Genomic DNA, 25,898 nt, shown 5'->3' with positions numbered 1-25,898 from the left:
GTGGAGGGAACAAGGAGAAGTGGGAGACCAAATTGGAGGTGGAAAGATGGAGTGAAAAAGATTTTGTGTGATCGGGGCCTGAACATGCAGGAGGGTGAAAGGAGGGCAAGGAATAGAGTGAATTGGATCGATGTGGTATACCGGGGTTGACGTGCTGTCAGTGGATTGAATCAGGGCATGTGAAGCGTCTGGGGGAAACCATGGAAAGTTGTGTGGGGCCTGGATGTGGAGAGGGAGCTGTGGTTTCGGGCATTATTGCATGACAGCTAGAGACTGAGTGTGAACGAATGGGGCCTTTGTTGTCTTTTCCTAGTGCTACCTTGCACACATGAGGGGGGAGGGGGATGGTATTCCATATGTGGCGAGGTGGCGATGGGAATGAATAAAGGCAGACAGTGTGAATTGTGTGCATGGGTATATATGTATGTGTCTGTGTGTGTATATATATGTGTACATTGAGATGTACAGGTATGTATATTTGCGTGTGTGGACGTGTACGTATATACATTGTGTATGGGGGTGGGTTGGGCCATTTCTTTCGTCTGTTTCCTTGCGCTACCTCGCAAACGCGGGAGACAGCAACAAACCAAAAAAAAGAAAAAAAAAATGTGCATGTATGGGCATTTATGTGTATACATGTGTATGTGGGTGGGTTGGGCCATTCCTCGTCTGTTTTCTGGTGCTACCTCGCTGATGCAGGAGACTGCGATTAAGTAGAATAATGATAAACTATATATATACACATACATATTCATACTTGCTTCCCTTTATCCATTCCTGACGCCACCCCACCTAACAGGAAACAGCATCGTCACCCCCTGCATCAGTGAGGTAGTGCCAGGAAGTATGTATAATGCACCAAAACCACAGCTCCCTATCCACGGTCAGGCCCCACAGACCTTTCCGTGGTTTAACCGACACGCTTCACATGCCTTGGCTAAGTCCACTGATGCCACATCGACCTCAGTATGCCACACTGTTCCAATTCACTCTATTCTGCATACACCTTTCACACTCATGCATGTTCAGGCCCTAATTGCTCAAAATTTTTTTCACTCCATCCTTCTACCTCCAACTTGGTCTCCCATTTCTCCTAATTCCTTTCACTTCTGACACATACATCAACATTTTCTCACTCATTCTCTCCATGTGTCCAAACCAGTTCAACACATCCTTATCTGTTTTCTCAACCACACTCTTATTATTACATCTCTCTTACCCTTTCATTACTTACTTGATCAAACCAACTCACATCAAATACTGACTTCAAACATTTCATTTCCAACACATTACCCTCCTCTGCACAACTCTATCTATAGCCCATGCCTTGCAACAATGTAATATTGTTGGAACTACTATTTCTTCAAACATATTAATTTTTGCTCTCAGATATAACCTTCCCTCTTTCCAAACATTCTTCATTACTCCAAGAACCCTTGCTTCCTCCCCCATCCTATGACTCACTTCCACTTTCATGGTTCAATTCATTACCATGTCCACTCCAGATATCTAAAATACTTCACTTCCATCAATTTTTCTCCATTCAAACTTATATCCCACCCACCTAGTCCCTAAACCCTACTGAACCTGACAACCTTGCTTTTATTCACACTTACTCCCAATTTCATCATTTCATACACTCTTCCAAACTCAGTCACCAACTTCTGTAGTTTCTCACTCGAATCAGACACCAATGCTGTATCATCAGCGAACAACGACCAATACTTCCCAATCCCTGTCAGTTTGTTATTCATTAATTCTATTTTCGTGTTTGTATTGTTTCACAACTTGTGCTTTGTTAAGTGCCTTGCTGGTTCCATCAACACTTCTGGTAAAAAATGGTTTGATTATATGGCTCTGTCACTGCTCCACAGTGAAAGGAGATCCCCTCTTTTAGATGATTTACTTTATTACTCAACCTTCTGTTCTTATATTGTCTCTGACTCTAACTCAGACTATTCTCATTTTTCTCTCTTTTAAATATCTGTTCTACAACTTCTATTATCACCTCTTTTATGCTCATTTTGGTTCCTTTCAAGTGACCATTGTATGTCATTGTACCTTCTATGCTCATTAAAATTTTTCTTTGATTAAAATCCTTTTCAGGCATAAATTCCTTACCAAGCTATAATATTCTGGTGGAGTGTTAAAAATGTGTGTCTATTACCCCCTTACACAATCACTTCATCTGTCACTGTCTACAGACTACTGGGTGACTGAACTAAAAAGTCATCTTTCCTACATCCTTTTGGATGTTATCTTACATAAGAGAGCATTTCTGGTGCACTGAAGAGGATGTTCATTTTGACATTTGTTGTTAAATGTAGTGTTTGTAGGCCTGTTTTGTTTCCATACGTGATTCACTTCTATTTCTTTTGTGTCAACTTTATTACTGAATCCACTTTCTTCTTGTATATCTGACCTGTCCCTTTTTTTGGTCTCTTGTTTTCATTACTTTTCATTCTTAAATTTCATTCTTAATCTCTCCTGAATTAGCGAGGTAACATCAGGAACTGATGAGGAAAGGTTGCATTTCCTCACTTCCATTCTCAGCTGTCATATGTGATGGACAAAAGCCACAGTTCTCTATCTACAACTAAGCCTTAAAGACATTTTCATGGTTTACTCTGGCCATTTCACATGCCTTGGTTCAGTTGATAGATAGCACACTGCCCCCCGTGTACCATATTATTTCAGTTCATTCTATCCTGTGCATGCCCTTCATCCTTCTGCAACTCAGGCCTTGATAACTCAAAATCTTTTTCACTCCACCTTTCCATCTCCAATTTGGTCTCCCCCTTATCCTTGTTCCTTCCACTTCTGACACATATATTGTCTTTGTTAACCTCTTCTCACTCCTCTCCTAACCTTTTCAGGACACCATTTACAGCTGTTTCAACAACAGTCTTACCATTAACACAACTCTCTCTTATCCTTTTAATACATACTCATTCAAACCACCTCACACCACACTTGTCTTCAAACATTTCATTACAAACACATCCACCCTCGTCTGCACATCCTCCTCTAAAGCTCATGCTACAAAAGATGATATAACATTGTCTGGACTATTATACCTTCAAACACACACCCACATTTACCCACACAGACAACAACCTCTCCTTCCATACATTCTTCAGTGCTCCCAAAATCTTCCCCCTTTGTCCACCTAATGACTCACTTTCACTTCCATGATTCCATTCACTACCATGTCCAATCCCAAGAATCTAATACACTTCATTGCTCCCAGAACCTTCCCCCTTTCCTCACCTAATGTCTACCTAATGACTCACTTTCACTTTCATGATTCCTTTCATTGCCATGTCCAATTCCAAGTACGTAAAACACCACTTCCTCTAATTTTTCTCCATTCACACTAATACCCCAATCAGCCTGTCCCTCAACACTGATAAGCCTAATATCCTTGCTATCACTCACATTCACCTTGCTTTCATTCACATTTACTCTTAACTTCCTTGTTTCAATACACTCTCTCTTATACTTTTAATACATACTCAGTCAAACCAACTCACTCCACAGCTGCTTCTTGGGGGTTCATGCCATTTTATTTTGTGCATGTTCTTTCCCAATCTGTGCCCAAGAGAAAACTATTCACATCCCACAGATGGAAGAAGTAAGACTAATGGTGTTAACAGCTTATTTCCACTATTTCATCCATGCTGATGCACCTATGCACTGTTGGATCTTGTGCAGTTCTCAAGAGGGAATTCTGCATATTCTTGGAACTAGACTAACATGGTGACATGACAGATGGGTGATTCTCTCATAAGTTGCTGATAACTGCCAGATTATCCATCAAGAGGAAGACTATGTGCATTGAGCCCCTCACAGCTTTGTAAGTCAATATATTACTTAAGCTCCTTGAAAAGTGCAGTCATTTCAACAGTTATACAAGAAAAGTTAGATATCAATCCCTAAGTATTCTTTGTGTGTAAGAAGTGTGACTGTCTGTGTGCTTCAGGCAGTCTGGGTAAGGAGTTTTTACTGAACCCTTCACCCACATGTCTTTTCTATTTACAATATTTCCTCACTTTCATGTACGTAGCACTTCTTATCCTGACTGAGTCCATAAACAAATCGATAAGCTCTCCATATTTTCTATTTGGCATTTTCTTACTCGGAATCCTTATGATACAGTCAACACTCAATGGAATAGGATAAATAACACTGTCGGGTCAAGTGCCATGAAATTACTGGGTAAGTTAATATTTTTTGCCTGATTTCACTTCCCACTTTTGTTCAAACAATTTATGTCCCTTGCATATTTTGATTTGAAATTTGAAAAATCTATTATCAGAAAGAAAAAGTGTGAAATATACATGATGTGCAATCTAAGAGATGATTGGGAGTGTGTTTGTCTGATCACAGAGTAGTAATGCTGTATGTTGATTAGCTTTCTATTGTCAATGGTACAACACTAGAAAGGTAAATAAAAAAAGTAAATAGAATAAAATGAAGGACAGCAAAGAAAGGTGAAACTTATCTTCCAGAAGAAATTAGTAGAAAAGTTGAGATGATCTGAAACAGTACAGGGTTAGATGGCGATGTTGAGGCAGTCTGAGACTGCATTACTGAAGACTGCTCAGGAAATGAGTGGTACTGCATGGATAAGTCATGGAGAGAATGGTAGAGCATCGCAGACTGAAGATTTATGATAATTCCAGAAAACAGTGGTGAATGTAAGTTTAATAATGTAAAACATAAAAACCTGAATGGAAGAGTTCAAAGAACAAAAGATTATATTAGAAGAAACTAGATGCACATCATATCAGAAGAAAAATTAATCTGAATCTAATGGACAATGACAAAATATTCTCAAAAAAGGTTAAAAAATCAAAAGACTGAAATGCATAAAGAAAAAAGTGTATGTTATTAGAAGAGTCTGGGAGAGTTCAAGTAGCAAAAAATTATGAGATGGGGAAAGTATTTTAAAAAGTTGATTGGATATCATGATAAAAAAAGAATATTGAAAAGTAAGAACACAGATGAGAGAGAGAGAAACAGGTATATCAGAGAGAAAGACATTACAAAGATGAAGTATACAAAGCAAGAGTGCTCTTAAAGATTGGAAGAGCTGGGGCTACACCTGGAGTGAAGAGTGAGAGAGTAAAGAATGAAGGTGAAACTCATGTGATGTGGATCTGGACAGTGTGTACATGAAAGCATGTTAAAGTGACCAAGTACCTTATGACTGGACAGATGGCAATTATACACAATATTAGGGAAAGGGTAATGCATGTAATGTGAAGAATTACACAAGAATAAGTCTCTTTAGTACAGCTGACATGATGTACAGCAGGAGAGTGAATAATTGGGTTAAAAGGATTAGTGAACCCCTTGATGGTGAAGAACACAGTGGATTTTGGAAAGGAAAAGGATGTGCAGATTTTTGCACTTAAGTAGTAGGGGGAGCTTTTGAGAAAAACAAGGTGTATGCGACATTCACGGTTTATCAAAGGCATATAAGATAGCAATGCAGCAAGTATACTTCTGGGAGATGGGCTATGGGGTTAGAGCTGGGGATCCAAGATCTGTAAACATTCCCCATTAAAAGTGCAAGTAACTTTGAGAAAAAATTGTGTGTCAGCAACTGCTTTTAATGAGAGATTTGATAGGAATAAATGACAAAATTATGGAAGTTGCAGACACTTCTAGAAAGGAAAAATCTGACAGATTTTTGAGAGACAAGGCTGAGAAGAAGTGGGACTTTTGAACAGGGTGGAGTAAAGAAAGTCATAACAATCATGCACTGATGTACGATCTGAATGGGTCAAAAGTAAGAGCAGAAGAGACATAAATAATACAGATTAGGAGGACACATGAAATGAAGATGTGATAAGGATATGTGCTGAAATGATTAAAAAGTCAGGGGTTAGTGAGAGGACAAGAGCAAGGGAAGGAGTAGCAATACTCCTGAAACAGGAGTTGTGGGAGTATGTGATAGAGTGTAAGAAAGTAAATTCTTGATTAATATGGGTAAAACTGAAAGTTGATGGAGAGAGGTGGGTGATTATTGGTGCATATGCACCTGAGCATGAGAAGAAAGATCAAGAGAGGCAAGTGTTTTGGGAGCAGCTGAATGAGTGTGTTAGTGGTTTTGATGCACGAGACCGGGTTATAGTGATGGGTGATTTGAATGCAAAGGTGAGTAATGTGGTAGTTGAGGGAATAATTGGTATACATGGGGTGTTCAGTGTTGTAAATGGAAATGGTGAAGAGCTTGTAGATTTATGTGCTGAAAAAGGACTGATGATTGGGAATACCTGGTTTAAAAAGCGAGATATACATAAGTATACTTATGTAAGTAGGAGAGATGGCCAGAGAGCGTTATTGGATTATGTGTTAATTGACAGGCGTGCGAAAGAGAGACTTTTGGATGTTAATGTGCTGAGAGGTGCAACTGGAGGGATGTCTGATCATTATCTTGTGGAGGCTAAGGTGAAGATTTGTATGGGTTTTCAGAAAAGAGGAGTGAATGTTGGGGTGAAGAGGGTGGTGAGAGTAAGTGAGCTTGAGAAGGAGACCTGTGTGAGGAAGTACCAGGAGAGACTGAGTACAGAATGGAAAAAGGTGAGAACAATGGAAGTAAGGGGAGTGGGGGAGGAATGGGATGTATTTAGGGAATCAGCGATGGATTGCGCAAAAGATGCTTGTGGCATGAGAAGAGTGGGAGGTGGGTTGATTAGAAAGGGTAGTGAGTGGTGGGATGAAGAAGTAAGAGTATTAGTGAAAGAGAAGAGAGACGCATTTGGACGATTTTTGCAGGGAAAAAATGCAATTGAGTGGGAGATGTATAAAAGAAAGAGACAGGAGGTCAAGAGAAAGGTGCAAGAGGTGAAAAAAAGGGCAAATGAGAGTTGGGGTGAGAGAGTATCATTAAATTTTAGGGAGAATAAAAAGATGTTCTGGAAGGAGGTAAATAAAGTGCGTAAGACAAGGGAGCCAATGGGAACTTCAGTGAAGGGCGCAAATGGGGAGGTGATAACAAGTAGTGGTGATGTGAGAAGGAGATGGAGTGAGTATCTTGAAGGTTTGTTGAATGTGTTTGATGATAGAGTGGCAGATATAGGGTGTTTTGGTCGAGGTGGTGTGCAAAGTGAGAGGGTTAGGGAAAATGATTTGGTAAACAGAGAAGAGGTAGTGAAAGCTTTGCGGAAGATGAAAACCGGCAAGGCAGCAGGTTTGGATGGTATTGCAGTGGAATTTATTAAAAAAGGGGGTGACTGTATTGTTGACTGGTTGGTAAGGTTATTTAATGTATGTATGACTCATGGTGAGGTGCCTGAGGATTGGCAGAATGCGTGCATAGTGCCATTGTACAAGGGCAAAGGGGATAAGAGTGGGTGCTCAAATTACAGAGGTATAAGTTTGTTGAGTATTCCTGGTAAATTATATGGGAGGGTATTAATTTGTTTATGGATGGGGTTGTTAGGGAGGTGAATGCAAGAGTTTTGGAAAAAGGGCAAGTATGCAGTCTGTTGGGGATGAGAGAGCTTGGGAAATGAGTCAGTTGTTGTTCGCTGATGACACAGTGCTGGTGGCTCATTCATGTGAGAAACTGCAGAAGCTGGTGACTGAGTTTGGTAAAGTGCTGGAAATGAGACGTTTGAGGGCAATATGTGGTGTGAGGTGGTTTGATCGAGTAAGTAATGTAAGGGTAAGAGAGATGTGTGGAAATAAAAAGAGTGTGGTTGAGAGAGCAGAAGAGGGTGTTTTGAAATGGTTTGGTCACATGGAAAGAATGAGTGAGGAAAGATTGACCAAGAGGATATATGTGTCAGAGGTGGAGGGAACGAGGAGAAGTGGGAGACCAAATTGGAGGTGGAAAGGAGTGAAAAAGATTTTGAGTGATCGGGGCCTGAACATGCAGGAGGGTGAAAGGCGTGCAAGGAACAGACTGAATTGGAACGATGTGGTATACCGGGATCGACGTGCTGTCAATGGATTGAACTAGGGCATGTGAAGCGTCTGGTGTAAACCATGGAAAGTTCTGTGGGGCCTGGATGTGGAAAAGGAGCTGTGGTTTCGGTGCATTATTACACGACAGCTAGAGACTGAGTGTGAACGAATGGGGCCTTTGTTGTCTTTTCCTAGCGCTACCTCGCACACGAGGGGGGGAGGGGGTTGTTATTCCATGTGTGGCGAGGTGGCTATGGGAATAAATAAATGCAGACAGTATGAATTATGTACATGTGTATATATGCATATGTCTGTCTATGTATATATATGTGTACAATGAGATGTATAGGTATGTATATTTTGCGTGTGTGGACGCGTATGCATATACATGTGTATGTGGGTGGGTTGGGCCATTCTTTCATCTGTTTCCTTGCGCTACCTTGCTAACGCGGGAGACAGCGACAAAGCAAAATAAAATAATAAACAAATAAATAAATATGCTGTAAATGGAAAAGCTATGTTTAAAAGAATATTTCCCTACCCCAGATACAAACTAGCTATAAGAAAATAATAAAACCACTAGAATCCCATAACAAAGCAAATGTGCACACTAAGAATATTGAGTGGGTAAGTAACATTTGTTTTCTTGTGTAATTCTAAATTCTAGCTGGCTGATCTTTTCTACAACAGCTTATTATTTGCTAAATTTAGATTAGCTGAATTTTCATCAGCCAACTTCATAAGTTAGTCACCTGGAGTTGTTGTACTAAATATATTCAGGCATTCTGGTTTCCATGTTTTCCGAATCAAACTGGGTTAAAGCCCTGATAGGGCAAAATGATTATGGCAAGTTTTCTTTGCTAGTTCAACCCAACATATGAAAATACCTGTTATTACTAAAACAAATCTAATATACATATTCTTTTTTTATGTTGAAAGCCCCACTTGCAGATGAAAATCCTCATCAAGGCCAAACTTTAACAGAAATATGAAAAATGGTTAAAGATAAAGAAAAAGGAAAGAATGAAAAATCTACAAGTTTTGGAGAAAAAACAACACCTTGAATTTTAAAAATGAACAGGTAATAGCTATTCAGAGAAAAGATACTACAAAGAATTCCTCTTTTCTTCTTTCTCCTTTCTTTTTTCCTAATTATATTTCAATTAGGGGCTGATCTCACTGTGGATTTTAGTCTGTAATTGCAGCCTCCCATAAAAAAAAAATTGGTATACAGCTATAACCTCATTGGGTGTGACAGCACTGCATTACAGTACTCCAAACAAGGAGTGATCATTCCTTTGTACAATTGGTGCTACTGTTCAAAGAAGAAAAATTTCCAGCACATGAGCAAGAATTTCACTTTCATATTCTTTTATTTTTCTTTCAGTGTAATCATCAGCTTCCCTTTTACTGATATGTACCATCCTTTTCCAACTATCTATCCGCCTAAACTACTATCACTGCTCCATATCCAATTTCTATAAGATGGATCGAGTACATACAGCTTTTGTACATCTCTTACTCACATACCCAACTTATGTCTAGTGTGTTAAAGTGAACCACAGACTTTCACATTTATAAAAGGATTTTTTTTACACGGACTTTTTACTTTTCCATTTCACACACTGTCTTGATTCATCAAGCAAGATCAATATCTTCACTCATACCACCTCTACGCATACAACAGTTCCCTTACATATGATCCCAATCATTACTCTCACACTTTCACCTGAAATATCCCTAGCCCTAATCAGTTCTCTCAATACATCTATCCATTCATCCTGTAGTCTACTTCTCCTTGTTCCTTCTGCTGTACTCCTATGTATATGTCTTCTTCATCAACCAATCATCTGCCATACCATCCTAAAACATATGTATCCATGCACCTTACTGATGACTTCCTCACACCACATAACCTTCTCATATCTGAATCTTCAATCTATCTATCCTTCTAAATTTAACTCTACTATGCAAGTTACCTCACTCTAATGTCCTTTTTCTTTTCCTAAACTGTCTTACATACATTTCAGTTTTATAGCCATACATCAGAATTGGTGCAAGTACTCCTTCATGTAAGCTTGCTCATTCTGTGCTTAAGTTTTTCCAATCTGCATCCCTTGCTTCACTCTACTCATTGCTTCTATTTTCACCACAGACAATTATCCTTACTAAATTTTACACCCAAATATTGAAAGTACTCCACAACATCCAGGTGACAACCATGCAAAGAGATCTTATACTCTTATCTCCCATCCCTTTCAAAAATTAGCATCTTACTTTTAACTCACATTCACAATCCTCCTCCTGCATATATCCTTGAACCAGCCCAGCATTTGACCCACCTCTTTTTCTAAATTAACTACCAACACATCATTATCTGCATAAAACAACTGCAGCACCTTCCAATCTGTTTCTCCATGGTTTAAGTAATGCATCAAAATCATCTCACAATGATCTCATCTCTGGTCATAAAAACATCAGCTAACCATGTGACATCAAACAACCTTGAAGTAGTTCCACATTAACTTGAGAACATCTGCTCATGCTATCACTTACTCTTAGTATTTCCAATACAAATGCATCATGGTCTTAACCAATAGGGGGTTCACTAATCAATCATTCTCCTGCCATACATCTCACCAATTGAGCTGTGAGAAATTATTCCTCTTTTCTTACAACCACTATTACATCTCCTTCCTTTATTCAGTCAAACAATTACTGCCTTCATCCATTCATCAGGCACCAGACCACTTTCCTATGCCTATGTACACACCTTTCAAATCCAATCAAAAGAAGTCTCTCTTTCTCTCTTCACCATCTTCCTAAAAACAACTTGACTGAAGTCTCACTTTCACTCTTTACCATCTTGCTCATATCTTCATCCATTTCACTAAATTCTTCATTCTTAAAGAGTTTATTGATCTTACTTCCTCCTTTATTATGTTCTCTCCCATATAACCTATCTCTCTCTCCTTACATCTAATCTTACAATGCCAAGAGGCATGTTTCTCTCAATAACATCTCCAAGCAATCCTTTAAAATACTCTCCATATCTCTTAAAAACTATCATTTGTTACTAATAGTCTCCATGATTTGTCTAATACACTCTTTATATATGTCTTCCTCATACTTTTATTCACATTCTTACACAGCAGCTTGTTATTCTTTTTAATATTATAATTCACTATTTTAAGATTTTTACCTGCTTGCCTTTTATTGACATAAACCATATCCAATGCTCTCCATTCACAACTATTTTCTGGCAGTTTCAGCTTCTCCTTCCACACTCTTTTATCCTCCACCCGTTTTCTTGAATATCCTTTCCATTAACCTGTTTTTTTCCACAACTTATATAATTCACATTAAATGGCTGACCAACGCACTACTACCAGATGATCAAACTAATTCCCTCCTAACCCTTTCCTAGACCACATAACACACACATTAACTATCGTATTTATTACCATAATCAAATCAAACCATACTCTTGTCTACCTTATTTACCCTGTGCCTGTACCATGTGTATTCATCATTTTAATGTTCAAATTACATATATGCAATTCTCATGCCAAATCATGCATAAGATCCACATATTCTTTCACCATTGTCATTTACACTCAGGACCCCAAACCCAATTACCTCTTCTTCCTTCAACCAATCCCAATCCATTCTTTCATGTCCCCTATCACACACAGATGCTCCCCTGGATCTACTGCCTCTTCTGTTCTTTCAAGTTCTCTCCAGGATTCATCTTTCATTTCATGGTGCATATGCAATTTCTTACTGCAAAACTTTACTAAAATTACTACCTTGTAAGTAGTAGGCAGTAGCTGGTATGCAGCCAACAAACAGGGAAGTATATTACCAGTACTACCCACATAGGTATCGGGAGGTTTAGTGATGCCTGTGTAGTGAACTAGCACTTCAGTGGTTGTTAAGTTGCAATCCTCCTGACCTAGGTAGCTGTCTTTTCTTTCTGATTCACCCACATGTGGACTACTGGCATTCTGTCCACAAACATACAATCTCCCATCATACATAACACATGACAACACTTACCTCACACAGCTCATTCTCTGTCACTAGATTTTCCAGCGTTGAGCACTATGTGCCCATCCTGCCTTTCGGCAAATTGTTAGGAGCAACAAAAAGTAGTAGTAGGTAGGAACATTTTGGCATGAGCATTAGGTACTAACATATGGTAGTCGTAGTTGGTAAGAACAAAAGGCAGGAGAATCAGGCAAAAGTAGTCAGTAGGAACATTAGGTAGGAGCCTTTGTAAACACTGTGCTAGACTTGCCCTTTGCTAGAAGCCCATTAAAGATGAGGCACAAAAGACTAAGAAGCAGCACTGAAGTTTACCTGTTGCGGAGATTCTATTGCTGTGGCTACCCCCTTGAGGAAGTTCCAGCTGCGAACAGTTCTCTGTTCTTAACGCTACATCGCTAATGCGGGAAATGGCAAATAGTATGAAAAAAAAAAATATATAAAGAAGAAAGTTAAGAGTAAATGTGAATAAGAGCAAGGTTATTAGGTACAGTAGGGTTGAGGGTCAAGTCAATTGGGAGGTGAGTTTGAATGGAGAAAAACTGGAGGAAGTGAAGTGTTTTAGATATCTGGGAGTGGATCTGGCAGAGGATGGAACCATGGAAGCGGAAGTGGATCATAGGGTGGGGGAGGGGGCGAAAATTTTGGGAGCCTTGAAGAATGTGTGGAAGTCGAGAACATTATCTCGGAAATCAAAAATGAGTATGTTTGAAGGAATAGTGGTTCCAACAATGTTGTATGGTTGCGAGGCGTGGGCTATGGATAGAGTTGTGCGCAGGAGGATGGATGTGCTGGAAATGAGATGTTTGAGGACAATGTGTGGTGTGAGGTGGTTTGACCGAGTAAGTAACGTAAGGGTAAGAGAGATGTGTGGAAATAAAAAGAGCGTGGTTGAGACAGCAGAAGAGGGTGTTTTGAAACGGTTTGGGCACATGGAGAGAATGAGTGAGGAAAGATTGACCAAGAGGATATATGTGTCGGAGGTGGAGGGAACGAGGAGAAGAGGGAGACCAAATTGGAGGTGGAAAGATGGAGTGAAAAAGATTTTGTGTGATCGGGGTCTGAACATGCAGGAGGGTGAAAGGAGGGCAAGGAATAGAGTGAATTGGAGCGATGTGGTATACCGGGGTTGACGTGCTGTCAGTGGATTGAATCGGGGCATGTGAAGCGTCTGGGGTAAACCATGGAAAGCTGTGTAGGTATGTATATTTTGCGTGTGTGGACGTATGTATATACATGTCTATGAGGGTGGGTTGGGCCATTTCTTTCATCTGTTTCCTTGCGCTACCTCTCAAACGCGGGAGACAGCGACAAAAAAAAAAAAAAAAAAAAAAAAAAAAAAAAAAAAATGGATTGGGTGGTTAGGGAGGGAAATGCAAGAGTTTTGGAGAGAGGGGCAATTCTGAAGTCTCTTGGAGATGTGGAGGCTGATTTGAGTGAGAAACTGCATAAGTTGTTTACTGAGTTTGAAAGAATATGTGAAAAGAGAAAGTTGAGAGTAAATGCGAATAAAAGCAAGGGTATTAGGTTCAGCAGGTTTGAGGGACAAGTTACGTGGAATGTAAATTTGAATGGAGAAAAATTGGAGGAAGTGAAGTGTTTTAGTTATCCGGGAGTGGACTTGGCAGTGAATGGAACCATGGAGGTGGTCGTTAATCATAGGTTGGGCGAGGGGGCGAATGTTCTGGGAGTGAAGAAGAATGTGTAGAAAGAGGTAACGTTAAGTGGTAAGGGTAAAATGGGTATGTTTCAAGGAATGGTAGTTCCAACAATATTTTATGGTTATGAGGCATGTGCTATAGATAGGGTTGTGTACAGGAGGATGGATGTGTTGGAAGTGAAATGTTTGAGGACAATATGTGGTGTGAGGTGGTTTGATTGATTGTATAATGGAAGGGTAGATGAGATGTGTGGAAATGAAAAGTGCGGTTGAGAGAGAAGAAGAGGGTGTATTGAAATGGTTTGGACATGAGAGACTGGGGTCTGAACATGCAGGAGGGTGAAAGGCGTGCAGGGAATAGAGTGAATTGGAATGATGTGGTATACCAGGGTCAATGTGCTGTCATTGGATTGAACCATGGCTTGTGAAGCGTTTGGGGTAAACCATGGAAAGGTCTGAGGGGCCTGGATGTGGAAAGGGAGTTGTAGTTTCGGTGCATTACACATAGCAGCTAGAGACTGGGTGTGAACAAATGTAGCCTTTTTTGTCTTGTCCTGGAGCTACCTCGCTGGGGGGGAATGGATGAAGGCAGCAAGTAAGAATATGTTCATGTATATATATGTATATGTCTGTGTATGTATATGTAGGTATACATTGAAATGTATATGTGTGTGCATGGGTGTTTATGTATATACATGTGTATGTGGGTGGGTTGGGCCATTCCTCGTCAGTTTCCTTGCCCTACCTCGCTGACGTGGGAAACGGCGATTAAGTATGATGATAGGAGAATTGTGTGTGAGTGGATATGTACTCCTCCATTTGTTTCCTGGCACTACCTTGCTAATGCCGGAAGCAGTGATCAGGTATGAAATATATATATATATATTATATATATATATATATATATTATAATATATATATATATATTATTATTATTATTATACTTTGTCACAGTCTCCCGCGTTTGCGAGGTAGCGCAAGGAAACAGACGAAAGAAATGGCCCAACCCCCCCCCCCATACACATGTATATACATACATCCACACACGCAAATATACATACCTACACAGCTTTCCATGGTTTACCCCAGACGCTTCACATGCCTTGATTCAATCCACTGACAGCACGTCAACCCCGGTATACCACATCGCTCCAATTCACTCTATTCCTTGCCCTCCTTTCACCCTCCTGCATGTTCAGGCCCCGATCACACAAAATCTTTTTCACTCCATCTTTCCACCTCCAATTTGGTCTCCCTCTTCTCCTCGTTCCCTCCACCTCCGACACATATATCCTCTTCGTCAATCTTTCCTCACTCATTCTTTCCATGTGCCCAAACCACTTCAAAACACCCTCTTCTGCTCTCTCAACCACGCTCTTTTTATTTCCACACATCTCTCTTACCCTTACGTTACTCACTCGATCAAACCACCTCACACCACACATTGTCCTCAAACATCTCATTTCCAGCACATCCATCCTCCTGCGCACAACTCTATCCATAGCCCACGCCTCGCAACCATACAACATTGTTGGAACCACTATTCCTTCAAACATACCCATTTTTGCTTTCCGAGATAATGTTCTCGACTTCCACACATTCTTCAAGGCCCCCAGAATTTTCGCCCCCTCCCCCACCCTATGATCCACTTCCGCTTCCATGGTTCCATCCGCTGCCAGATCCACTCCCAGATATCTAAAACACTTCACTTCCTCCAGTTTTTCTCCATTCAAACTCACCTCCCAATTGACTTGACCCTCAACCCTACTGTACCTAATAACCTTGCTCTTATTCACATTTACTCTTAACTTTCTTCTTCCACACACTTTACCAAACTCAGTCACCATCTTTTTATTCTCCCTAAACTTTAATGATACTCTCTCACCCCAACTCTCATTTGCCCTCTTTTTCACCTCTTGCACCTTTCTCTTGACCTCCTGTCTCTTTCTTTTATACATCTCCCACTCAATTGCATTTTTCCCTGCAAAAATCATACAAATGCCTCTCTCTTCTCTTTCACTAATAATCTAACTTCTTCATCCCACCACTCACTACCCTTTCTAATCAACCCACCTCCCACTCTTCTCATGCCACAAGCATCTTTTGCGCAATCCATCAGTGCTTCCCTAAATACATCCCATTCCTCCCCCACTCCCCTTACTTCCATTGTTCTCACCTTTTTCCATTCTGTACTCAGTCTCTCCTGGTACTTCCTCACACAAGTCTCCTTCCCAAGCTCACTTACTCTCACCACCCTCTTCACCCCAACATTCACTCTTCTTTTCTGAAAACCCATACCAATCTTCACCTTAGCCTCCACAAGATAATGATCAGACATCCTTCCAGTTGCACCTCTCAGCACATTAACATCCAAAAGTCTCTCTTTCGCGCGCCTGTCAATTAACACGTAATCCAATAACGCTCTCTGGCCATCTCTCCTACTTACATATGTATACTGCTGACATACATAGCTTCTCCCTAAATACCTGCCTCTCTTTTTTAGTCCTCACATCTCTGGTGCAAAAGCACTAATAATCACCCACCTCCCATAATCCACTTTTATTTCTACTAGTTCCTTAGCTCTTGCCTCCACACTAACACCTGACTTTGCCCGAGACACTCCCAAATCATTCTTCCCCTTTACCCATTAACTCTGTTTTGCTCAGAGACGGAACATCAAGTCTCCTTTCCTCACACATACTACCTATCTCTCCCTTCTTATCTTGATTATATCTAGGTTCATTTCCTCAAACATACCACAGGCTGAACTCCTTTAATCTGGCAACTCTGGAACCTGTCCATTGCTGGACCACAGAAAATGCCAGAAAACAGAAATTGACTCCTATGTAAACATATGCCCGACACCTATTCTTGCCAGCTCATTCCACATACATATTGCTGTGTTACCAAAGGTAGAACAAAGCTTTAAACAGGAAATAATATAACCATTAATGCTTCCAAAGAAGGTATATATTGTTACATCAGATTACATCAGAAGTACCCCCCAGATGGAGACTCCTCAATATCTTGGGCAAGGATTTCTTGTGGCATATGATGCTAATACAGGGCAAATTCATCAGCATTATGCACTTGTTCTTGAGCTAAGTTTTCTATTCGCAGCATTATACAAATGTTCTTGGACTAAGTTTTCTGCTGCCATTAACTGTGCAAATTTATCCACAAATTTGCCGTAGCTTTGCGACAAGTAGTTAAAGTAATGAACGACCATAGGCTGATAGCTGGATATGTTTGACTCTTGTTACTGCTGTTGTTTTATTGTTATCGTCAAGGCAGCCAGCCTGCACTGCATCAGTCCCAGTCAGGTAGCTGGCTCATACACCCTCTCTCGGCCTGCACATATTGCTGTTGGTTGTTTAATAAAGAACTGCTTTTACTGATTCTCCCAATACAACCTTAAACTACAAGCTTCAATGTCAGCCCTATGATTTCACTGCACACACTATATATTGAAATTCCATGTCTCCACTTAAACTTGTGTAACCATCCTTGTGAATATTGCAAATATTTACATAGTCTAGCTTTAGTTCTCTATGAAAAACTTTGGCCTGCTCGTTGAGCATCTTCCCAGAAATGCTTACACCTTCATTACATCGGAGCTCAAATCACTTTCTAGGTGCACTATCTAATTCTGTACTCCTTGCACCTTTCAAAGTTCTTTGAAACATTAAACTTTTCTGGCTTTCATTTTCAGCAAAGAGCTGAATATGAGAAACTCACAGGACTCTCAATTAGCTCGGCTGCAGTGTAAACAGATTTTGGCACCTTAGTACTGCTGACAGCACCACCCTGATGGCAGATCCACACACTAATGGCAGCATATTCAAAACGTGCAGGACCATGGGAGCTCTCGGACCACAGAACACTGGATTAGAGGTACAACCTGTACCTATCTCTTCCTTCTTCTCACCATGGTTACATCCACACGCATTCAGACAACCCTGAGCCTCTGAGGAGGATCAGCATGCCTTGCTTGGTTCCTTCTTCTGTTCCAACCTACAGAACTTTAAAATACAAAGAGGGAAGGGTTTCCAGCCCGCACTCCTAACCCCTTTAGTCACTTTCAACAACAAAGCAAAATAAAATTGGATTCTTATTAGGTTCCAAAATTGGATTCTTATTAGATTCCAGCCATTGACAGTCACGTTCTAAGGAATACCAGGTTTTCATATTCTTAATCAGCAATCCAAGCAAGATCTACTAAAGTTAAAAATGCTAAATAAGTATCATAATGGCCAAACATGTCAAGAAACATAAATATCATATACTGAAATGGATAAACTTACTTTGGAAGGCTTGACAAAACCATTCCCTCCACCGCTCACCTACACCACCATCACCTACCTCAATCCTTCATGACCAGCATTCTCAGTAAGAATCACTAAAAACCATCTGACTTACCGTGAAATGGCAACAACTGCAGAGTAATGATAGAGTATGATGTACTAACGGAAAGCTGTTTCAGGTGTTGTTCATCAACGAGAATTAGATCAGGATATTTGTAGAGTGGGGAGATTATCTTACTCATACAAAGATAATCCACTATAATGATAAATCATCAGAAATGTAACCCATTATTCTGTGATGATCCCCTGTGATTATATCCCTTCCTACATCCTTAAATACTTCCCAATGTTCAAACATGATTTGGTATTTTCAGTCATTTCTCTATGACCTACCTTAAACAGTAAGTAAAGCATTTCAACCGCAGGTACAGCATATGAATGTACAATTACCAACCAGTCAACAACATACTCCCTCCTTTTTTTATAAATTCTACAGCAATACCATCCAAACCTGCCGCCTTGATGGCTTTCTTCTGCAAGGCTTTCACTACCTCTTCTCTGTTTACCTAACCCTCTCACTTTGCACACCACCCCAACCAAAACACCCTATATCTGCCACTCTATCATCAAACACATTTAACAAACTTTCAAAATATGCACTCCATCTCCTCACTTTATCACTACCTCCCCACTTGTCCCCTTCACCAATGTTCCCATTGTCTTACGCACGTTATCTACCTCCTTCCAAAACATCCTTTTATTCTCCCTAAAATCTAATGATACTCTCTCACCTCAACTCTCATTTTCTTTCACCTCTTGCACCTTTCTCTTGACCTCCTGTTGCTTTCTTTTATACATCTCCCAGTCATCTGCACTACTTCCCTGCAAGTATTGTCTAAATGCCTCTCTTTTCTCTTTCACCAACAACTTTACTTCTTCATCCCACTACTCACTACCCTTTCTAATCAGCTCACCTCCCATCTTTCTCATGCCACATGCATCTTTTGCACAAGCCATCACTGCTTCCCTAAATACATCCCATTCCTCACCCATTCCCCTCACATCATTTGCTCTTACCTTTTCCCATTCTACCTTCAATTTCTCATGGTACTTCCTCACACAAGTCTCCTTTCCAAGCTCACTTACTCTCACCACTCTCTTCTCCGCAACATTCTCTCTTCTTTTCAGGAAACTTCTACAAGTCTTAACCTTTGCCCTTCAAGATAGTGATCAGACATCCCTCAAGGTGCCCTTCTCAGCACATTAATATCGAAATGTCTCTCTTTTACATGCCTGTCAATTATAATCCAATGATGCCTTTTGCCCATATCTCCAACTCACATACGTATCTTATGTATAACTCTCTTTTTAAACTGTGTATTCCTAATCAACAGTCCTTTTTCAGCACACAAATCTGCAAGCTCTTCACCATTTCCACTTATAACACTGAAGACCCCATGTACACCAATTATACATACAGTACACAACATATTTTCCAGCACTCTTGGTTCCAAAACCTTGCTTGATTAACCATTTTTGCCGGATCAACTGTGGTCACGTAACAATAATTCATCAACACACCTCTAACCCACTAATCATACGTCTCCCATGTGTCTAAAGTATACCATGGACTGCTGGAAATTTAAAAAAATATTAAATGCTTAAGCACCGTAAGATGGTAAGTCTGACCTTAGATTGCTTGAATCCTATGGGGTCTTCTTCGTCTTCTGTTGTCAGTGTTTTCTTAGGTGTGCATCACCAGAATAATGCAATTTCATCTGCATTATACACCTGCTCAGGACTGAGGTGCTCGTCAGATACGAGTTTCATAAATTCGTCCATATACTCGGCAGCTCCTTAATGGTATGCAGACCGCTTTTCTCCACACATTTATGGAAGTTCCATGACGCTTCTTGAATCTTTGAAGCCATCCTCCACTATAATCACACTCATGCTGTAGTTTAAGTTCTTTATAGAACAACTTAACCAGGTCCATTATCATGCTACCTGACAAGTCTACTCCATCATTCCGACGATGTTGAAACCATTCCATCATCACTCGATTGTGCTCAGTGCTCATACCATCTTTCATAGTTTTTCTAATCGTCATATGCTTCTTGGAATCATTGTCTGCATAGAATTTCAATATTTTCTCCCTTTGCTTCTTTATATTATAAAAAGCTGATGAACCAATACTGTAGATGTCACACAGCTTATGCATCAAAACACCACGGTCCATTTTTTCAACAGGTCTACTTTATCTTGGATCGATATGGACTGACGTTTACGTTTGACACCATGACTGACAATCTCATGTTTTAGAAGCCATAGCGTGGGTTAAATTTAAGCAAAATAACTAAGAATCTCACGGAAGTGCGGTATCACCAGCAACAAGTGCAGTGTAAAGAATGTAAATAAGCGCGCCCTACATACAATGCCATCTGTGGCCGCCCAGTAAACTAGTCAGGTGGCTGCAGTAATTTCAGGTTCCCTCATGTTATTTTGTCTGGACTAAAGGAGGTGCCAAACCATCAGTTGCCGGAAATTTCGGTGGTGTACCTGTACCCTCAACTGCCACTTTACTCAACTTCACATTTAAATCACCCATCACTATAACCAGATCTCATGCATCAAAGCTGCAAACACACTCACTAAGCTGCTCCCAAAACACTTGCCTCTCATGATCTTTCTTCTCATGACCAGGTGCATAGGCACCAATAATTACCCATCTCTCTCCATCCACTTTCAGTTTTACCCAAATCAATCTAGAATTTACTTTCTTACACTCTAGCACATACATTTTTTTGTATTAAGTAACAGCAATCCACAATCACTTTACATCAACTGTTAAACAACATGAAACTTTTTATTTGATTTTATCACAATATTAAAAAATACTTCTTATCCTGGGGATGGAGTAGAAAAAATACTGTCCACTTCTATAAAGACAACAATACTGATTAACAATCCAAGATTGAGTAAAGTGAAAACTTACCATTTATTTTGAGAAATATCGTAAACCCAAAATGAGTTGCGAACACTGTCATCTCTTTTGTCCTTGTCCTTACTAAGGCCCTGAGGGAATATAAAAAAATGAAATTATAACCTAACAAAAAAGAAAAAGTGAAAAAATCAAACAAGTAGCAATTTTCTCCAAAAAAATATTTCAAAATATACAAGATGACTGCTTATTGAAGCAGAACCATGATAAAATAATTTCTAGTCCCATTTCTTCTTTAAGAACATGTGAATGCTGTCAGAAATAATATGACAAATAAATAAGAAGAAATTGCAAAAAGTAGTTTGCGTTAGTATGCAGTGCCAATTGTAATATAATATACTTAATATAATTAACACTTCCCACTCCTCACGTGTTGTAGAAGGCAACTAAAGCGAGATATACATAAGTATACTTATGTAAGTAGGAGAGATGGCCAGAGAGCGTTATTGGATTACGTGTTAATTGACAGGCGTGCGAAAGAGAGACTTTTGGATGTTAATGTGCTGAGAGGTGCAACTGGAGGGATGTCTGATCATTGTCTTGTGGAGGCTAAGGTGAAGATTTGTATGGGTTTTCAGAAAAGAAGAGTGAGAGTAAGTGAGCTTGAGAAGGAGACCTGTGTGAGGAAGTACCAGGAGAGACTGAGTACAGAATGGAAAAAGGTGAGAACAATGGAAGCAAGGGGAGTGGGGGAGGAATGGGATGTATTTAGGGAATCAGTGATGGATTGCGCAAAAGATGCTTGTGGCATGAGAAGAGTGGGAGGTGGGTTGATTAGAAAGGGTAGTGAGTGGTGGGATGAAGAAGTAAGAGTATTAGTGAAAGAGAAGAGAGAGGCATTTGGACGATTTCTGCAGGGAAAAAATGCAATTGAGTGGATGTATAAAAGAAAGAGACAGGAGGTCAAGAGAAAGGTGCAAGAGGTGAAAAAAAGGGCAAATGAGAGTTGGGGTGAGAGAGTATCATTAAATTTTAGGGAGAATAAAAAGATGTTCTGGAAGGAGGTAAATAAAGTGCGTAAGACAAGGGAGCAAATGGGAACTTCAGTGAAGGGCGCAAATGGGGAGGTGATAACAAGTAGTGGTGATGTGAGAAGGAGATGGAGTGAGTATTTTGAAGGTTTGCTGAATGTGTTTGATGATAGAGTGGCAGATATAGGGTGTTTTGGTCGAGGTGGTGTGCAAAGTGAGAGGGTTAGGGAAAATGATTTGGTAAACAGAGAAGAGGTAGTGAAAGCTTTGCGGAAGATGAAAGCCGGCAAGGCAGCAGGTTTGGATGGTATTGCAGTGGAATTTATTAAAAAAGGGGGTGACTGTATTGTTGACTGGTTGGTAAGGTTATTTAATGTATGTATGACTCATGGTGAGGTGCCTGAGGATTGGCGGAATGCGTGCATAGTGCCATTGTACAAAGGCAAAGGGGATAAGAGTGAGTGCTCAAATTACAGAGGTATAAGTTTGTTGAGTATTCCTGGTAAATTATATGGGAGGGTATTGATTGAGAGGGTGAAGGCATGTACAGAGCATCAGATTGGGGAAGAGCAGTGTGGTTTCAGAAGTGGTAGAGGATGTGTGGATCAGGTGTTTGCTTTGAAGAATGTATGTGAGAAATACTTAGAAAAGCAAATGGATTTGTATGTAGCATTTATGGATCTGGAGAAGGCATATGATAGAGTTGATAGAGATGCTCTGTGGAAGGTATTAAGAATATATGGTGTGGGAGGAAAGTTGTTAGAAGCAGTGAAAAGTTTTTATCGAGGATGTAAGGCATGTGTACGTGTAGGAAGAGAGGAAAGTGATTGGTTCTCAGTGAATGTAGGTTTGCGGCAGGGGTGTGTGATGTCTCCATGGTTGTTTAATTTGTTTATGGATGGGGTTGTTAGGGAGGTAAATGCAAGAGTTTTGGAAAGAGGGGCAAGTATGAAGTCTGTTGGGGATGAGAGAGTTTGGGAAGTGAGTCAGTTGTTGTTCGCTGATGATACAGCGCTGGTGGCTGATTCATGTGAGAAACTGCAGAAGCTGGTGACTGAGTTTGGTAAAGTGTGTGGAAGAAGAAAGTTAAGAGTAAATGTGAATAAGAGCAAGGTTATTAGGTACAGTAGGGTTGAGGGTCAAGTCAATTGGGAGGTGAGTTTGAATGGAGAAAAACTGGAGGAAGTGAAGTGTTTTAGATATCTGGGAGTGGATCTGGCAGCGGATGGAACCATGGAAGCAGAAGTGGATCATAGGGTGGGGGAGGGGGCGAAAATTCTGGGGGCCTTGAAGAATGTGTGGAAGTCGAGAACATTATCTCGGAAAGCAAAAATGGGTATGTTTGAAGGAATAGTGGTTCCAACAATGTTGTATGGTTGCGAGGCGTGGGCTATGGATAGAGTTGTGCGCAGGAGGATGGATGTGCTGGAAATGAGATGTTTGAGGACAATGTGTGGTGTGAGGTGGTTTGATCGAGTGAGTAACGTAAGGGTAAGAGAGATGTGTGGAAATAAAAAGAGCGTGGTTGAGAGAACAGAAGAGGGTGTTTTGAAGTGGTTTGGGCACATGGAGAGGATGAGTGAGGAAAGATTGACCAACAGGATATATGTGTCGGAGGTGGAGGGAACGAGGAGAAGAGGGAGACCAAATTGGAGGTGGAAAGATGGAGTGAAAAAGATTTTGTGTGATCGGGGCCTGAACATGCAGGAGGGTGAAAGGAGGGCAAGGAATAGAGTGAATTGGAGCGATGTGGTATACCGGGGTTGACGTGCTGTCAGTGGATTGAATCAAGGCATGTGAAGCGTCTGGGATAAACCATGGAAAGCTGTGTAGGTATGTATATTTGCGTGTGTGGACGTATGTATATACATGTGTATGGGGGGGTTGGGCCATTTTCTTTCGTCTGTTTCCTTGCGCTACCTCGCAAACGCGGGAGACAGCGACAAAGTATAAAAAAAAAAAAAAAAATAATTAACACTTCCCACTCCTCACGTGTTGTAGAAGGCAACTAAAGGGGACGGGAGCGGGAGGGCTGGAAACCCTCCCCTCCTCCTATTTCAACTTTCTAAAAGCGGAAACAGAGAAGGAGTCATGTGAGGAGTGCTCATCCTCCTCGAAGGCTCAGATTTGGGTGTCTAAATGTGTGTGAATGTAAACAAGATGAGAAAAAAGGAGAAATAGGTAGTATGTTTGAGGAAAGGAACCTGGATGTTTTGGCTCTAAGTGAAACAAAGCTTAAAGGTAAAGAGGAGGAGTGGTTTGGGAATGTCTTGGGAGTAAAGTCAGGGGTTTGTGAGAAGACAAGAGCAAGGGAACGAGTAGCACTACTTCTGAAACAGGAGTGGTGGGAGTATGTAATAGAGTGTAAGAAAGTAAACTCTAGATTGATATGGGTAAAACTGGAAGTGGATGGAGAGAGATGGGTGATTATAGGTGCATACGCACCTGGTCATGAGAAGAACGATCATGAGAGGCAAGTGTTTTGGGAGCAGCTGAGTGAGTGTGTTGGTAGTTTTGATGCACGAGACCAGGTTATAGTGATGGGTGATTTCAATGCAAAGGTGAGTAATGTGGCTGTTGAGGGAATAATTGGTGTACATGGGGTGTTCAGTGTTGTAAATGGAAATGGTGAAGAGCTTGTAGATTTCTGTGCTTAAAAAGGACTGGTGATTGGGAATACCTGGTTTAAAAAGAGATATACATAAGTATACATATGTTAGTAGGAGAGATGGCCAGAGAGCGTTATTGGATTACGTGTTAATTGATAGGCGCGTGAAAGAAAGACTTTTGGATGTTAATGTGCTGAGAGGTGCAACTGGAGGGATGTCTGATCATTATCTTGTGGAGGCGAAGGTGAAGATATGTAGAGGTCTTCAGAAGAGAAGAGAGAATGTTGGGGAGAGGAGAGTGCTGAGAATAAGTGAACTTGGGAAGGAGACTTGTGTGAGGAAGTGCCAGGAGAGACTGAGTACAGAATGGAAAAAGGTGAGAACAAAGGACGTAAGGGGAGGGGGGGGAGGAATGGGATGAATTTAGGGAAGCAGTGATGGCTTGTGCAAAAGATGTTTGTGGCATGAGAAGCATGGGAGGTGGGCAGATTAGAAAGGGTAGTGAGAGGTGGGATGAAGAAGTAAGATTATTAGTGAAAGAGAAGAGAGAGGCATTTGGACGATTTTTGCAGGGAAATAATGCAAATGACTGGGAGATGTATAAAAGAAAGAAGCAGGAGGTCAAGAGAAAGGTGCAAGAGGTGAAAAAGAACGCAAATGAGAGTTGGGGTGAGAGAGTATCATTAAATTTTAGGGAGAATAAAAAGATGATTTGGAAGGAGGTAAATAAAGTGCATAAGACAAGGGAATCAATGGGAACTTCAGTGAAGGGGTTAATGGGGAGGTGGTAACAAGTAGTGGTGATGTGAGAAGGAGATGGAGTGATTATTTTGAAGGTTTGTTGAATGTGTTTGATGATAGAGTGGCAGATATAGGGTGTTTTGGTCGAGGTGGTGTGTAAAGTGAGAGGGTTAGGGAGAATGATTTGGTAAACAGAGAAGAGGTAGTAAAAGCTTTGCGGAAGAAGGAAGCCGGCAAGGCAATGGGTTTGGATAGTATTGCAGTGGAATTTATTAAAAAAAGGGGAAGACTATATTGTTGACTGGTTGGTTAGGTTATTTAATGTATGTATGATTCATGGTGAGGTGCCTGAGGACTGGCGGAATGCTTGCATAGTGCCATTGTACAAAGGCAAAGGGGTAAAGGTGATTGCTCAAATTACAGAGGTATAAGTTTGTTGAGTATTCCTGGGAAATTATATGGAAGGGCATTGATTGAGAGGGTGAAGGCATGTACAGAGCATCAGATTGGGGAAGAGCAGTGTGGTTTCAGAAGTGGTAGAGGATGTGTGGATTAGGTGTTTGCTTTGAAGAATGTATGTGAGAAATACTTAGAAAAGCAAATGGATTTGTATGTAGCATTTATGGATCTGGAGAAGGAATATGA

The 25,898-nt window shown here is 40.5% G+C and overlaps 1 protein-coding gene across 1 annotated transcript in view; it reads right to left on the bottom strand.

The window, feature by feature from the left end:
* Window positions 1-25,898, bottom strand: part of muskelin (muskelin 1) — a 512,022-nt gene that overhangs the window by 104,277 nt on the left and 381,847 nt on the right. Inside the window, exon 11 of the mRNA XM_071674329.1 lies at window positions 20,927-21,006. Within this exon, the coding sequence (XP_071530430.1) occupies window positions 20,927-21,006 (80 nt within the window). The remainder of the gene's footprint in view (window positions 1-20,926; window positions 21,007-25,898) is intronic.

The sequence above is a fragment of the Panulirus ornatus genome, chromosome 19 (genome assembly GCF_036320965.1).
Source record: "Panulirus ornatus isolate Po-2019 chromosome 19, ASM3632096v1, whole genome shotgun sequence".
Lineage (NCBI taxonomy): Eukaryota > Metazoa > Arthropoda > Malacostraca > Decapoda > Palinuridae > Panulirus > Panulirus ornatus.
Note: the sequence above shows the minus strand (reverse complement) of the source record. Positions and strands in the feature narration are given on the sequence as shown.